At 44.7% G+C, this 16,101-nt stretch overlaps 1 protein-coding gene across 1 annotated transcript in view; it reads right to left on the minus strand.

The window, feature by feature from the left end:
- The window catches only part of ACOX2 (acyl-CoA oxidase 2), a 16,728-nt gene extending 1,245 nt beyond the window's left edge, over window positions 1-15,483 (minus strand). Inside the window, 14 exon segments of the mRNA XM_008632272.2 lie at window positions 264-393; window positions 2,138-2,355; window positions 4,337-4,442; window positions 5,408-5,569; window positions 6,712-6,902; window positions 7,556-7,718; window positions 8,787-8,959; window positions 9,357-9,381; window positions 9,383-9,464; window positions 9,951-10,070; window positions 10,683-10,790; window positions 11,065-11,216; window positions 13,834-13,996; window positions 15,140-15,483. Of these exon segments, the coding sequence (XP_008630494.1) occupies window positions 264-393; window positions 2,138-2,355; window positions 4,337-4,442; window positions 5,408-5,569; window positions 6,712-6,902; window positions 7,556-7,718; window positions 8,787-8,959; window positions 9,357-9,381; window positions 9,383-9,464; window positions 9,951-10,070; window positions 10,683-10,790; window positions 11,065-11,216; window positions 13,834-13,996; window positions 15,140-15,299 (1,953 nt within the window). The 5' untranslated portion in view covers window positions 15,300-15,483.
- Between the last annotated feature and the right edge of the window lie 618 nt (window positions 15,484-16,101).

A 16,101-nucleotide genomic window follows, 5' to 3' on the forward strand; every position in this document is an offset into this window, starting at 1 on the left:
TCTTTCTGATTAAACATGTTATTAAAACTCCCAAGTTTTGCACTAGTAAAAGTATCAGTGTATAGAAAATACCCTGCCTTTAGTGCTGTTCCATAATAAGTAAATACACTTTTATTTTAGCTTATTCTGTACAATGTGATACAAATCCGTGAAACAAAGAGGAATTAAAAGCTCTTGTCTCGCATCTATATTGCTTTTGTTAGAAGAGAAGCAGTTTCTGGTCTGGCTGCTGGGGAAGCTGCCCAGCTCTAGTTCATCCCTACCTGGTTGGTGGGTGACTTCTGAGCCCACTCGTAGAGCCGCTGGTAAACCTGCCCATCATAGCTGCCCAGTGCAGAGTTCAGGGTCTTGTCTGTGAAGTCAAAAGCATCCACCAGTGGAACAGCGTCCTTCCTACGGAGCACAGGAGTCACATTCCTGTTACTGAGAGGGTACTGCTTTGCAAGATGGGAAAATAAAGATAAACTTGGAAGTCATTTGCCCAGGTTTCTCCTGGAAAGCTTGTGCCAGTTGTCCTCCTTGTCTTTACTGGGGGGGGAAATCCTGCTTCTTTTAATTCCTCAGAGGCATCTCTAGGTGACCCTGCCTTGGCAGGGAAATTGGACTAGATGATCTCCAGAGGTGCCTTTCAACTCTAACAATTTTGTGATTCTGTGATGTTCTACTAATGCCCTGAGCTGTCTGCAGTGCCAAGCGGGTGTTTGCAGGGTCTTGTAATCACCTGGGCTCCATCCCTAATTCAGGACTCAGTCTCATGTCAGATGTTTTCTCAGTAGTCTCTGCCAGTTTGTTATTTTGCTTTTTGTCTTTCATTTTTCTTAAGCTGTATGTGTTTGTCTTATAAAATGGAGTAAGGTTCCTACTAGACTGCTGTGAAGTTGCTTTGGTGATCCCCAACCTTCATCTACCTTTCAGTATTTCTGTTGCCTCATCACGAGGTGTTGAGGTCTTCTGTTCATGTCTGTAAGAGCAAAACAACCCTGACCCATCCAAGGGCTCATCTAGCCCAGGGGCCAGTCTGACAGCATGGAGAGACACAGCACAGGCAGCATCTCCTAAGCAGGAGATGGTTTCTTTTTCCTCATCTTCCCATCACCTTGGGTATAGGAAGTTGTGCTGGCTGTACCTCACACCGGAGGTACCAGGATGCAAAGTGGTTTGCTCAAATGTTGGCATTTGCATCTTCCAGTTCCTTTTGGGGAAGAGCTGTCTGAGGGTTTGGGAAAGGCTGGGATTTTGCTACAGACCAGGAGTGGTTGTATCCTTTCTACTAACTGTAAATATGTAAATACTCCATTCTTGAATCCTGTTAACAAGGCATGGACTAACACAGAAATTGCAAGGAATTCCAAAGACAGTGTGTTAGGCTTTTGAAAATGTTATGTTAAACTTATCACTTAATTCAGATTCTGCTGTCAGTTCTGAAAACCCTTGCTATTTGGCTCAGCTCTGTTCAGCTCTTGCTTATAGCATGTTCTTGTTTCTCTCCAGGTGGCTTAGGTAGAATTTTACATACAGTAGCAACTCCTGTGCACCATAAGTTATTATGTCCTAAACAAACAGCACTGAGTAGTGAAAACGGAACCCTTTGTCAAAAAGCCTCTATGGGTGTTGTGGTAAGTGAAAACCTTAACATAATTCAGAATTCAGAGAGTTGGTGATAAATGGTGTTGAGCAGATGCATCTGAAGTAGCTGTAGGCAGGATTGTTTGGGTACCAATTGCAGCTCAGCCATGGCAACAGAGTAGGCTGTATTAGCTGTGGCTTAAGCAGATTTTGCAATGTGTGATGGGTTGCTGTGGCTGCCTCCTGCCAGTGTGCTCTGACTACATATTTTCCTGCTTTCACTCTACTGCAGATGGTAGAAAGTGTTCATGACTTCTTCATTTATAATTTAAGATTTCGTGTTACAGAACTTTAGCGATTGCAGAGGAGCTGGACACTTGGGTCTATTTTGCCATTGAAACAAGCTCTGAGTAGATGTTTCAATCAATTTCTAGTGCTGCCAGGCAATGAAAATGAAAACTGAATGAGGTGAATTGACTGTGGAGATGTTGCCATAGGTACAGCAGCACCCTTTTATATCTATCACGGGGATAAACTGCATAGCTGTGTGTGTACTGCCAAAGTAACTCACCGAATGACAGCCAGGAGGTCCAGGTAGGATGCTGTGACCATGTCCATTTGAGCTGGAGATGTGTATCCATCGTGCAGGAAGGCTCCTGTATTTGAGAAGATCCCATGTAGTGCAAAGAGGTCACAGAGATGTTTCATAATCTTCTGGATGCCAGCCTTGGTCTCGAGTTTTTCCACAGTTTCTGCAAAGTTTTTCACTGCAATGTAGTGGCAGTGAGCCTGGAAAACAATCAACAGTGAATGCACCTCAAAACACTTTTAGTAGGCCAAGTGACTCAAGTGTTCTTGCAAAGAATGTAAAACCTTTTCATTTCCCTGGCACTTCTCCAGTCTGTATCCTTTGTTTGCTGGGTGACCAGGCCTTTTGCATTCCTGGCTTACAGCAACAGCAGAAGACAGAACGTATAAACAGTCAACACTGTGGTATTTGTAAACTCCAGAAAACTGCTTCAGAAATCATGGTAGTACTTATTCTAAATACTTCTGATGAATTTCCCTAAGAGTGTATGTGAAGGGAACACATTGGAATGTGCTGTGTTCTAAGTGAATGTTGGTTGTACATCAACAGGAGAAAACTTCTGTTGAAGACCTTAGACTCACGGTACTTTGGGATCAGTGTCTATGAGACTTCAGCTCCAGAAACACCATTGTCACAGAAGAACAACCAAATTTACCTCCCACTTTTGTGGTTTTAAGTAAACTGGTAATTTCTGGGTCAGACACCAGTAGAATGTCTGACCCAAAAATGACAGAAATATTAGCTGAGGTGCAGAGCAGATGAATTAGGCTGACTCCACCTGTCTTTGGAGTGACTCTTGCTACGTTGACACTGCTGTGGGTGGTTGGTGGTGCTGGGGTCTGTGTGGGTTCACTCCCCCACTGCACAGTTCCCCTCCAGCTGTAGGTGTAAGCATGGCACACCTGCACTGCAGCTCTTCCTGCTGGCATGGTGAAGCAGCAGAGGTGGAGGCCAGTGTGAACTGCAGAACCTGCCTGAGAAGCTGAGTGGCCCTGAGTGGCTACTCAAGCAATTAACCTGTGTGGAGTCTGCCCAGTGTCTGAGCCACTCAGCTGAGAGCTGGCAGGCATCAGTTCATAGAGTTGCCATGCCAGATGTGTGGGTCAATCTCCAGGGAAGGTATGGAATAAGAAGTAAATAGAGAATTGCCCCAAGAAGGCAGCAGTATATAAAAATTTGAAAGTTATGGGGAAAATTCAAGGGGTTTGGGTGACTTTTTCCTGTCCCTGAAATATTTACGAAACTTTGGGGGCGTGGATCCCATTTTCTGAAGAGTCTAGCAGCAGCACTGACAATACCACAGCCAGCCCTCTGCATATGTTAGGCTCTTCAGAAACAGTTAATGATGTTAAAATAAGTTATGGATCTGTTTCAAAATCTTCTTTTCCTCAAGGAAGGAAGGAAGGAAGGAAGGAACGGAGGGAGGAAGGCCTTCACCATAACTGTAGAGGAATTGCACTTAATTGCATATTAAAAAAAGAATTTTGGTTTTTGGAGATACAGAACTATCAACAGATTTAGTTTTCATTGATATTTAGGGCTTTTATCCCCTTGTTTTCTTTTCTGCTTAACTCTAATTCACCCTTGTTTTAGGGAACAAATGCTGCCGTCCCAAAGGTACTTCAGCTGAAAGCATCTCTTATTAATTTGATTTGTTTTATCTTTCAGCAGTAGTTAACATTGCACTTACCACTGGTTTTCACTCTTTTCCCTGCAGTTATCTTTCCAGCAGATGGAAGAAATACCAGGCATGTTTCACCCTTTGCTGTGACTCCATCAGCTTTCAGTGGAGTGGCTTTGGGAAGACTTCTCTGGGAGCCAGAAATGCTGGATTCTTATAAAAAGATGAGTGTTGGCTGGAGATGGTGGGTTTTTGTTGCAGGATATGGGAGGTCTGATTCTGCCAGTAGTAGCAGCGTAACTGTGAATGTATTTTTTCTCCCTTTCATTTCTCCTAGTCTTTTTCTACCTGGCCTATACAGGCAGCAAATTTGTCAGATCTGGAATTGCTTCTTACTACAACTTTTCCACCATGCAGACCACAGTGACAATCTTTGTGGTGTCTCTTAGATGTCAACAGGAAACAATAAACAGCACTGAGGTTTTAAGCTAATCATGCCATTTCTGTTGCATATTGTTTCATAATGACCAACATCAGATATGCAGATAAATTCTGCTAACCTTTGCAGCCTGCACCAGCTGCACTGTGCACTGGTTCCACGCATCGTGCTTTTTGACTCCAGACTGAATCAAGTCCTGTAGCTTTTCTGCTGTGCTGCTTGTGAGCCTGGAAAATTGAAAAAGCATGAAGTATATTGTATGTGAATGTAGCATCCCACATGCATGAATTTGCACTCGGGAGTGATGTGTGACTGAATGGCAGACTGGAATTTCTGACATCTGAAGTTATCTACACTCAGTATGAGTGAACTTAGATTATGCAAAATCTAAGTATAAATTGTGAGAAGAATGCAGACCACCCTTGTACTGAAGGATTTCTGCCTTCTCAGCTTCCAGAGTAGTTTACCAGGGGTTTGGCTGAGCTTTTCTTGGGTTGTGTGTGTGTAAGGAGAGTTTGCAAAACAAACAGTAATACTGGACAGCTGTTCCATTACGTTTCTCCTTTTCTACACAGGGATTCAAATCCTGTTCCCATTGATACTGAAGCTTTTGGATAGTGGCTGTTTTTACACTGGTTTCAATGACAGCAGTGTTGTCCTTTTACCTGATTTGCAGAGGTGACACCTATACAGCCCATAACTGTGTACATAATTCTGAGACCACTCATGGTACCATTTTAATTTGTGTTGAGTTGCTGAATGTGTAGTTGAAAGGCTACAGACAGAATGAGAGGCTCTGTTCTTGCTATGGTTTAAACTGAAAACAAACATCACTTTCTCAGGTATGTGAAATTTTAACATTCTATATAGAATTGCTCAGCATCCAATAAAGATTTTACTGGATGGCAACTCAGTGATGTGGTCTGGGATTTATTTTAATAGTGCCATCAACTTTGTGAAATGTAGTCGTTTGGTAGCACATGGCTTAAAAACTTCTGAGTGTGAAAGCCTCATACTGAACATCTGACATGGCTGTTAATCCTGTGTAGCCTTCCTTTTCTTTTTCAGGAACAGATGGTGCCAATCCTTGTTTAACTTACATTATGTCCCTTTAAAGCAAGGAAAAAGCTGTGCTCTTAACACATTTCTGATGTCAAAGAGAGAAATCCTGTCTCCCGTCCTGTGTACTGACCTGACTGCCACGTGTTGATAGGCCTCAGTGTAAATATCTGGACTGAGAAAATCCAACTTGTTCTTGGCTGGACACTTCCCGTGTTTCACTGCAGCCAGGTAAGTGACAGATGGTGGCACAGGCTGGCCAGCACTGGCTGCCATGAAGCACTTAATCAGGAACCTGGGAAGAGGGTAACAGTCAGAGCAGGGTATGGTGGTGATCTCCTCACAGCAAACAGTCATGCAAAAAGTAAATGGGCTCAGGTGAGCAGCAGCAAGGGGTGACCCATCCCTTCAGTGGCCCAGAATGAACAAGTAATGACCTTTTGTTTTGCATGTTACTCACAATAACCTGACCTGTGGTGGGTCTCAGGGGTGGCCTGTCTGCCTTATTTAATACTACAGCAATCCATAATGGTAATTTTTTCAGCAGAAACTTGCTGTGGCTATTAGCAGTCTCAGCAGTGTAGTGATTAGATACATTATTAACTCTGCAACCTGAGTCTCAATGCTCTGGAGCTTTAATGGTGATTTGGTCTTCACCTCTGTGATCCCCAACACACAGTCACATTATGTTAACACATGAGACCCTTGGAGAGAATTTACAAGGAGCATTCCCCACTCCCTTAGTTTTTTGGTACCTCTGCTATGAGCTAGACTGACCAGGTCTGGAATTAAAAGGGTACAGCATTTTTCTTGACCTTGCTGTTGATCTTGCAAAAAGCAGTAATGAGTGCAGAAATGTCTGCATGCAGCATAGAGCTATGTGATGGCTCTGACCCTGGGAAGTGCCCCGATTTTCTCCTTCTAGTAAAAACATACATTATTAAAAGTTCAAGCAGCTGTAGTTTCTTTATCCAGTATTTCATCTACTCTTGATAATCATCAGTCTGCGTGTTTGGAGGAAAGTGATGTTCTTGAAGCATGACTCATCCACTTTCAGTATCCAACAACTTTGCTTTCTCTGAATTGACCTCATTTTACCAATATTGTGTTACATCGTACCATTGTTACACTGGTTGCTTAAAAAATTAACCACAAAACTTTCACAGCAACACCTTTGCTGTGCTACCAGGCAAAGAGGAAATGAGGTTATGCAGAACAGCACCTGCAGACATCCCCAAACCAAAACCAGAAGAGATAATCCAGTTCCCATACACTTCCATGCTTGTTAGACTGAAGACATGAATAGTTTATGTCCTGAGCTGTATTTTTAGAAGGTGCTGTGAGAAAGGAGTAGCTTGTTTTACTGGTTTTGGAGAAGTGGTAAAGGCTGAATAAATGAGGGGGCAGGCTTTTAGATTAACATATTTGAATTGTTACCTGGCAGCTTGCAGGAGCAAAATGGTGTTTTCTCCTTCATAAATACAAGAGGCAAGTATTTTGGTATACAAGGAAGGAAGTCCACTCAGCAGGGAGTAGCCATGGCCCCCACAGGCCCGGAGACAGATCTCCACTCCTGCAGTGCAGTGCTGAGTGATCACAGCTTTAAAACCTGAAGATAATGCATGTAGCTATTAAAAATGAGAGGGAAAAGCAGAGTGTTACTGGTGGAATCCTCAGAATAAGTTCATTTTTTAAAATTTTGTGCAGTGTCTAGGCATGAAATCCCTGTCAGGTCTCCCCCTGCATGGTGGTAGCACCCAGTTCTCTGAGCCGGGCCTTTGGTGTCTGCCTGGAATGCTGCACACACTCCTGCTAGGCACACTGTGGTCAGTTTATACATTTTTGGGTTTCTCTCAGCCAGTTCTGGGTTTGGCCACCTTTGTTCAGAGTGTGTTTTCATTTCAAGCACCCAATTGCAAAATATTCTGTTCTGTCTAAAAAGTCGCATTTTTGGTTTTGGCTCAGAAGTATGCGCGTGTGCATTGTAGATGGAGTTGTGTAATAACACTTTGTGCCACCAGCTACTTGGAACGAGGCTTTCAGCCAATGGGCATGCCTTTCAAGGACTTTTCACTCTGCAATGGTTCCCAAACCAAAAAGTTTGGAGTGGTAGAGCGAATGCTGTTGCTGACTGGTTGTGGACCTGGGACACGTCATTTGAGCTCTTAGTGCTTCCTCCTCTACTTCTCTAGTGGTGAGGGGAATGCTTGTCCAGTTTGCTGAAATACTTTAACATTTAGAGATGAAAAGTGCTGAATGAGCTAATCCTGCTGCAGCTCACCTCTGGCAGCATGTCAAAGTTCTTCTTCTGGATCTCTATGTACCCCCTGTTCAATAGCTCCTGCAGGTAGTCATTGATGAAATGAAAGGCATAGGCTGCTGCCAGCTGGGGCAGCAGTTTCTCTTGCTGAGTCTGGTAGTCAAGGATTTTTGCTTCTTGTTCCCTGTTGGAAGACAGCTGATGAAGCAGGGAAAGTGTGGACATGGTCACAACTACTGTTACTTTACCTGCTGCAGAACGAAATGGCATTTTTCATTACCAAGAAGCAGTGTGTGAACGGGACTGAGCTGACAGTGTGGCAGCAAATCTGCCCAGCTTGCTGAGCTATTGGAGAAACAAACCCAGAAGAGCCTAACAGTGTAGAAAAGGCACTGTGTGGTCAGTCAGTACAGAGGGGAACAGGCACTGCAGGAGAGGAAGAGAATGAAGCCTTCAAGGACAGCAAGTTGTTAGGTGTTCCAGGAAAGGCAGTGGCATTGCACCCTGATAAACTTTGGCTTTTCAAATGGAGTCTTTGTGGCCCGGTGCATAGAAATGTTTCCCTGAAAATATTTGACTCTGAATTATTTGAAGTCTTCTGAGCTTTTGTTGGATGTTCTTTATCACTTCTGCTGTGGTTGGTACATTTAGGGCTTCAATTGATGGAATTGGTTATTACAATAGTTCAGCTGCTGTGCTTTTCTGTTTGGTTTGTGTTTGAACAAAACCATGTTTTCACTAGAATCTTTCTGCTTTTGAAAGGAGATTTAAATGGAAATCTTTGTAATCCATTCAAATCAATGTATCTCTTTAAAAATAATGGGGATTCAACCCTGAATACAATTCAGTGATTAAAGTGTGGATATTGGATTTCTGGATGTTGGAAGGTACTTTAATGTTGCATCCACTAGTAAAACTCTATGGAATAAGAATTCAGCAACTTGTTCACTTTGTCTGGATTCTGCTGAGTTATGGGATTACGGGGGACAGCCAGTTATAAAGGAATAAGGTCTGTGTGAGCCACTGACCTATTAAAAGTATGAAACTTATCTTGGAAAGAACTGTAAACATTCTCTTGTACTTTGACTGAAGCTCATTAATGTAAATAATGGGGAAGCATGTTTATCATGGCCTGTCTGGGCCAGGAAATCAGCCAGTGATGGGCTGAAAGATAAGATGAAGAGAAGAAATACAAACTGGTGTGGGGGAACACAGTGTACAGTCCCCTTCCCACGGGGATGCATGGTATTACCCAGGCTTTAGCTTGGACTGCCGGCGAACCACGGAGTACCGGATGGCGATGGTGCAAGCCTTCATTAGGGGTGTCAGAACCTCGTCTGAAATGAGGGAAATGCGCACTGTTGTCATTGTGAAATAATTAATCTTCTGTGACCCCTGTCTTACATAGGTGCCATCTGGTCGAACCTAGAGTAGAGAGAAGCTGTCAGATGCTGCCTTCTTCAGTACTACTGTGGTTGTGTAATCACTATGCACGGAATAAAATGGACATAAAAATCCTTCACTGAATGCAAACAATGCTTTTATGTGTGATAGATGAAAGATACCCATTTGAAGAGACAAATTCTTACTGTTTCTGGCAGAGGTGGGTTCTGCCTGCCCTATGATCCCCAGCTTCTGAATGTGGATTTCTTGACACTGACTTTCATTTAGGATTCAGGTACATTCTGCCCTTGATAAAACCTCAGAGACTTGCTGACACTCAAAGGAAGCCTTTTGTCCTGAATTTAGACAGGTCCCTGTTGTCTCTCTGGCTGTGGAATGAGAGTCTGATGGCGAGTTTGTGATGTGAGTCCACACATACCTCACAAAACTTGCTCAGCATGTTCTAAAAAAAATTTCTTCGGCAGGGGGTAGCCATTGTCAATGTGCTCAAAATTCATTTTGGGACCGATGTCTCCTGCAGTTATGCCTGCAGCAGGAGAAAACATAGCCTGCTTACTTCCACTTGAACTTTTTGCTCCCCACTTTGTGTCAAGATGGAGACCTCAAAAGAAGGGCACAATCAGCTCTGCTTCTTCCCCAGCATAGGTGATCTTGCCCAAGGGATGAAACAAGCATTCGAATGCCTAGTGGTAGTTTGTTGCCATGATCCATGGACAGATGGATCTGTGCTGGCTGGGGTCAGAACTGAGGTATTAATGCTGAGGTGCTCAGAGCAGCCCAGGATTCTGATTATGACAAGGGCTTGGTCTGGATATGGCTGAGGATATGTTAAATTTCCCTTCAGATCAAAAGGCTGGGCTTAATGATAACTACACCTTGGGTATCTGTCTTGGCTCGGCTTGGCTTGTTTTGGCAATTATATTATCTCCCCGGGCCCAATGTTTTAGAAAACATTTAAGGGCAAAACAGACAGAGCACCTGCACAAGTGATGCAGTGTCTGGGGTCGTTTACCTGGGCAGAGTGAATGGTCCTGAAGGCTGCGTATCTGCACGATGAAGGGATGGATGCCATAGCACTTCCCATGAACATACAGCTGAGCAAAGACCACTGTGTGGGTTGCTGATCTTCCCACTGTGAGAAGAAAAACAGCCCCATTCCCTTAAGATAAGATAGAGCACAAACACAGTTAAGAGAGGTCAGTACTAATTATGTGTTGGGTCAGCACAGGTGTGCACTGGAAACGTAAATCAGCTCGCTCTTAGCTCTCACAAGTTGCACCATCATTCTGCCTCTGTTGCTGCCCATGAGCCTTGGATTAACAGTTTTGTAACAGAATATGAGAAAAAATAAACAGTTTTGAGCTAATGTAATGCTGAGAGTGGGAAGTGCTGTGGCTGTTGCAGTGACTCCAGTTAGTTTCTGTGAAATATCTTCGTGAAGGGAGCCAAGATTTTCACACTTTGGTTGTCTGAGTATTATTTACAAAGAAGATTTATTCCTGCAGAGGCAAGAGCTTTCCTGAGTGAAGTTCTTCAGCCTGCAACCCAAGGGGTTTTTGTAGATGATGGTGGCTCCCTTGTGGCCTTTGAACTTAGAAAATCCCCTTTCTCTTACTTGCTTGTCCATATGTGTCTCTCTTATCGAAGTCTTCTGCTAGCACCTGGGCCCTCAAACACAGAGCTTAACCAGGGTAGATGGAGTAACTGAAGGAGGCAAAACCCAAAATACTTTGGTGGTACTTACTGTCTCCAGGCCACCACTTCATGGCAGAGATCTTTGGCGTGTTCAGTATAAACTCCTGAGTAGCAGTATCAAAAACTGCTGTTGTTTCCAAACCCTGAAGATAAGTGCCTTTAAAAGAAGAAATTTGAAAAAGATCTATGTATGTATGTATCTATGTACCTATCTCCTGGTATACCACAGGGATGGAGAGAGTGAAGGATCCCTGGAAGCTGGCTGTGGGTATTATCAGGCTTTTGTGGTTTACCCTTCTGATGAGAACCATGAATGAGAACCCAACCACCCCAGTCCCAGTCAAGGATGGACAGTTTGGAGTCAAATTCCCATGAGAATTTGGGCTGTAGCCTTGTGTCATACAGAAATGCTGTTTTTCCTGCAACCTTACCGTGTCCCAGTTCAGTCTGGGCGTAGCTTCCAATGAGCTTGTGCTGGGTGGCGAGAGGAATCCACTTGGCAATTTGTTTGTCAGAGCCCAGCACTGAAATACTTCTCATGAAGACACGGTGAAGGAGGAACGCAACATCTCCTGCCAGTGCTCTGCAGAGAAGGCACAAGGGGCGTTTCTAAGGGGATGAAGTTCCAGGCATGTGATGAATGAGGCAGTGGCACTGCAGCGGTCACCAGACAGTACCACCTGCTGCCTTTTGATTTCTGCCTTGTCATACCTTGCCCAGCACCCAGCATCAGCACAGCATCGCAGGAAAAATGCCCTTCCAAGCTGCTTTTGTTTCTTCTTTCATAACAGAGTTTGCTTATGTGTTGCTCGCTCATTATTTCACTTGGTCTTGGAGGAATTATCTGTTCTGAGTAGCAGATGCTGAGCTAAAAGCACAGTCCAGCTCCAAAGCTCCTGAGACTCTGTGAGCATTTTGTATTTTTATTTTACTTCATAGGATTTTATTTAAGTCAGATTTTCAGGCTGAACTAAAAAGAAAAAACAAAGCAGCACCCTCCTTGAGAAACCCCAAACCCTAGCAAATCAACTGTGGGGCATATTAGACTGAATTACACAGGTAGGTATCTGGGACCTGGATTTCCTGAACATTCCCATTCTGGAGAAATACCATGGTATGTTGGGTTTGTTGCTGTACTTTTTGCTGTTTGTTTGCTGCCCATTGCTGTTAGTGAACAATACTGGGGTTCAGAGAGATTTGGCCTGAATTGAGATGTTTTCTTGTGGAAAAATTCAAATACATCCAAGTAACCCCTGGTTGTCTGGTCAGGTCCTTTGCCATCACCATCTGCATACATCCTAAAATGCACTATTCCAGAAGCTGTGTATGGGAACTTGGGTACAGTGATTTCCATGGCACAAATGAGAAATTTATGTAAGCTTTTTTTGTGTGTGAGAAATAATAAGAAAACATGAGGAATATGATTATATCCCTTTTCCTGGGATTCCTCAGAACATGACTGAATCACCTCACAGATACAGGTACGTGTACAAGTAAGTGGCTGTGCTGTTCTCAGTAGCTGAGTGGCTGTTAGCATTGCTTTACTGCAGTGCTCTAGAGAGCATCTCCTTTCACATAGATACCTTCTATTGTTAACAAATTACTCTGACCTTTCTTTTTTCCTAGCCCTGAGAGAGAATTAATCATGCTGAAAGAGCGTGGGGGGGGGAATATGAACAAAGAAGTTAAAGGGAAATTGCTTTGATTAACAGAAAATGACTTAATGAATCCTTGGCAGCCTGGCCAGAAATAACGTTCCTTTAGCTGCTATTTGAAAAGCTGGATTTTAAATTGTGTGAGTGATTCACTGTGCTGGGCACTGGGAGCCAGGATTCTGTCATAAGAGCTTGGTGCTCACCTGGACTTTCATCAGGCAAGAGCTGCCCTGCCAGAAAGTTCTGCTCCAAATCCAGCAAATGGGACAGCACAGGGCTGGCCCTGACGCAGCCCTTGGCATTAGGGGGCCTGATAAAAGCACACCTGGGTGGGAGAAAGGGTGGATTTTTTTTGTTCTGAGGGAGCAGTGGGAGCTGCTTTTTAATGGAAATATAATGGTCAGGTCCAAGAGCTCTTCATGGTACATTTCGCCCTTCATTAGTTCTACTCGCTGTAGGCAGTCAAAAGCTCAGCATAAAAAATTACCATCTTTCGTATGATGGGGACAACTTTTTAGCAGGGCCTGTTACCATAGGGGAAACAGTAATGGTTTTAAACTACAAGAAGGTACATTTAGACTAGACATAATGAAGAACTCATTTTCAATGAGCATGGTGAAACAGTGGCACAGGTTGCCTGGAGAGCTGGTGGATGTCCCCTCCCTGCAAACATTCCAGGTCAGGCTGCATGGGGCTCCAAGCAACCTGATGTAGTTGAAGATGTCCTTGCTCATTGCAGAAAGCTAGACTAGATGACCTTTAAATGTCCTTTCCAACCCAAACTGTGCTATGAGTCTATGAAACGCCAAAAAGTGGCTCTGAGTGTCGGCAGTGCTGTGTAAGGGACAGGCATTACCCTTCTGAGTGACACTGCTGAACTTGGACCTTCCTACTGGGTACGTGACCCCACCAAACACAGTGTGCCCTGGGCAACAGCCAGCCAGGAATTGATTTAACAAAGGGGGAAAGGAGGGGCAAGCAACTGAAATGTAGAGCTCAACCCCACACAAAGTGTTAAGGAAACTTTTAAAGGAAAGGAATGTGAAAATATTTTATCCTCATTTACCTACACTCACTAAGGTGAGTTTTTTCTTTTTTGTTTTCTTTTTTCCCCTTAATAAAATATGTGTTTTCTAAATACATAAAATGTAATCTTTAATTTATTTAGATGTCAGTAATGTAACTGAAACAGCACCACTTCCAGTTCTGGTTATACATTTAAAAATGTCTAAGGGGTGGTATGAGAGCTGCAGTACAAGTAAGGAGGTTGCTGAAGTGGAAATACCATATTGTGGCTGTGAACTGCTGTGATCTATCATGCTGTACCCATGTGCTGCTCTCTGAGAAGCTCCTGGTCATGTACCACCATTTTCCCTTTTCCCAAGTGTGCTGCTAAAGTAAAAACCTGCACTACATTTTTATCCAAACCTATTTTGTCAGCTGTTGGCCTTTCCCAGCCTTTGCTGAAGCTGATTCTTGTTTGGAATACAAAGCTTTTAACAAAAAATTAGTTGTACATTAAAAAAAAAAAAAAAAAGAAATCACCTGTAAATGTACTTATATTCAGGTCCGTTCTCAGTCCATCCCATCTCATACATCTTTTTCTGGAGATGAACAGCCTTCCTGACTGCTGATTCGTACCTCTCATTCTGGGTCTGGAAATACTGATTTTCTCTGCTAAATACAGGGTCGGATTCAATAGCTTCCACTGCAAAACAACACAGAACAGTTGTTTCTCCGGGGGCTGGGAAAGTGCAGGCAGTGCCTCGAGCCATGCTCAGGAGGAGCAGGCAGGACTGGACTCATGGATACTGAGGTTGTGATTTTTAGGGTGCCTGCAGGCAGGTTTTGTTTTGCCAGTTCTGGCTCCCATGGCTGTCACATATAACTCTGCAAAGCAGTGGTTTTGGGGAGGCAGGAGGGGAACGGAGTGGGCCTGAGAGAGGGGTCCGTTCAGTGGAAATGGTGACCCTGCAGGGTAAGGCACCGTCCCTGGTCAGGGTGGGAGAGGTGACTTCTGGCAGAAGATACCAAGAATCCTCCAATTGCTGTGGGGGCAGTAAGGGCTGTGGTGAGCTGCATTAGCCAGAGGGTGGCTTATGGCCGGAGCCTGCTGGGTGTCTGACTCGGGATGTTACCAGCCCATTGCACTGCTGCAAAACAACACAGAGTCACTACTTCTGTGTCAGCCTGAACACTCCCCTTGTCCATTTTGCCTTAAAACCTTGAGTCTATTCATGTGGAAGGTTACACTGAACTCCAGTGGCACTGTGAAAGGGGTGATCCCAGTGGCTGTGCTGTTTTCCTTTGCTAAGTGTGTAACATGGATGCAGTTACAAAGACAACAGGGAGGGTTTTTTTCCTCTGTTTCTTCCGAGCATACAGTCATTTTTTGGCACACCCATCATGAGTGAGAGCAGCTCAACCTGGTTGAGTCAACCCACGCAAGAAATTCCCCACCTGGCTGAGCCCAATGTGCCAAGGAGGGAAGCTGGCTGTGGTTCACATGTGATGTGCATTTCTGCACAGCAGCACCAGCCCCTGCACGCATTTCCCTCGCACACAGATGCTCGATCCTCAGTTCTTATATTCCAGTTTAACCAGTCTTGACAGAGACAGGGAATGGGAGCAGGGAGGGGGAAAAGCTTCAGACAGCAGGAGTGGTTGCGGAGGAGTCGTACTGATTTACATGAAGAGAAGACTCCAGCTCCACACTCCCACTCTTTAAAGAGATGGATAACAAGCAAATGCCCAGGAGCACATACCCACCGTGCTGCAAACGAGGAGCAGAGCAGCAGGACACAGGCATGGCCTGTGCCAGCCCCCACCAGGACCTCGTGAGGCCACTCACCCACTGCCCTCCGTATCCGCGTCTGCTCCGTGCCGCCATCCAGCAGGGCCGTGAGCTTCTCCACGCTGAAGGAGGCTGTATGCCTCTCGCTGGCAAGGTCGGGGTTCACGCTGCCAAGCACTGAGCCCTGTGGGTACTTGCTGGTCTCCAGCAGAGCCATCCCGGAGGCTGTGCTGCTCTAGAAAGGGATGGGGCTCCTCTGACACTGGCACCCGTCAGTGGATGCCTGATGGAGATGTTGGCACAGTGAGGGGTGGTTTTGGTAGGCTGGCCAGTATTCATACAACCCTGCACAAGGGTTTCATGAATATTTAGGCACTATGCTGTCCTCATTGCAATGGATAATCAAGATTTATGGCACTTTAAAGAACTCAAACAGCAGGTTTTATGACGTATTTTAAAACATGAAATATTTTTCTTTTCTCCAGGCTGTCCCCAATATTCTGTGAAAAGTTCATGCTGGGATATCCCACAACTACGTGTTAATGTTTAAGAGAGTTTCTGGCCCAGGGCTCACAGGCACTGGTGGCTCTGCCTGTGTTGCCTCTGTCCTTGGGGCTCAGCTTTACATTAACCCCTAAGCCCGTGTTAGTGAGATTTGTCACAGGACACTAGTAAAAACAAAAGCTGTGGTGAGTAGAAAATAAATCAGATTTTTCCCTTGAAGGGAAAAAGGCTGCTCCCTTTCCAAACATCAGATTACTTTAAGAAATACAAACTCTGGAAACCACTGCAAATGTGTTATCAATTCCTGCTTTTTCTGATATTCAGGCCTTTAATCCAAGGTGTCTTGCTGGAGAGAGAAAAGCCTCGGGGGCACGCGGCGGGCACACAGGGTTGGGGTAACCCGGCGCTGCCCTTGAGGCGTCACGGGGAGCGCGGGGCTGGGCACCGGGGACGCCTCGGCCTCAGCTTCCTCTTCCGCGAGGCTGCCTGAGGAAAACGCGGCTCCCCTCTCTACC

Source organism: Corvus brachyrhynchos, unplaced genomic scaffold (assembly GCF_000691975.1).
Source record: "Corvus brachyrhynchos isolate BGI_N302 unplaced genomic scaffold, ASM69197v1 scaffold4, whole genome shotgun sequence".
NCBI classification, from domain to species: domain Eukaryota; kingdom Metazoa; phylum Chordata; class Aves; order Passeriformes; family Corvidae; genus Corvus; species Corvus brachyrhynchos.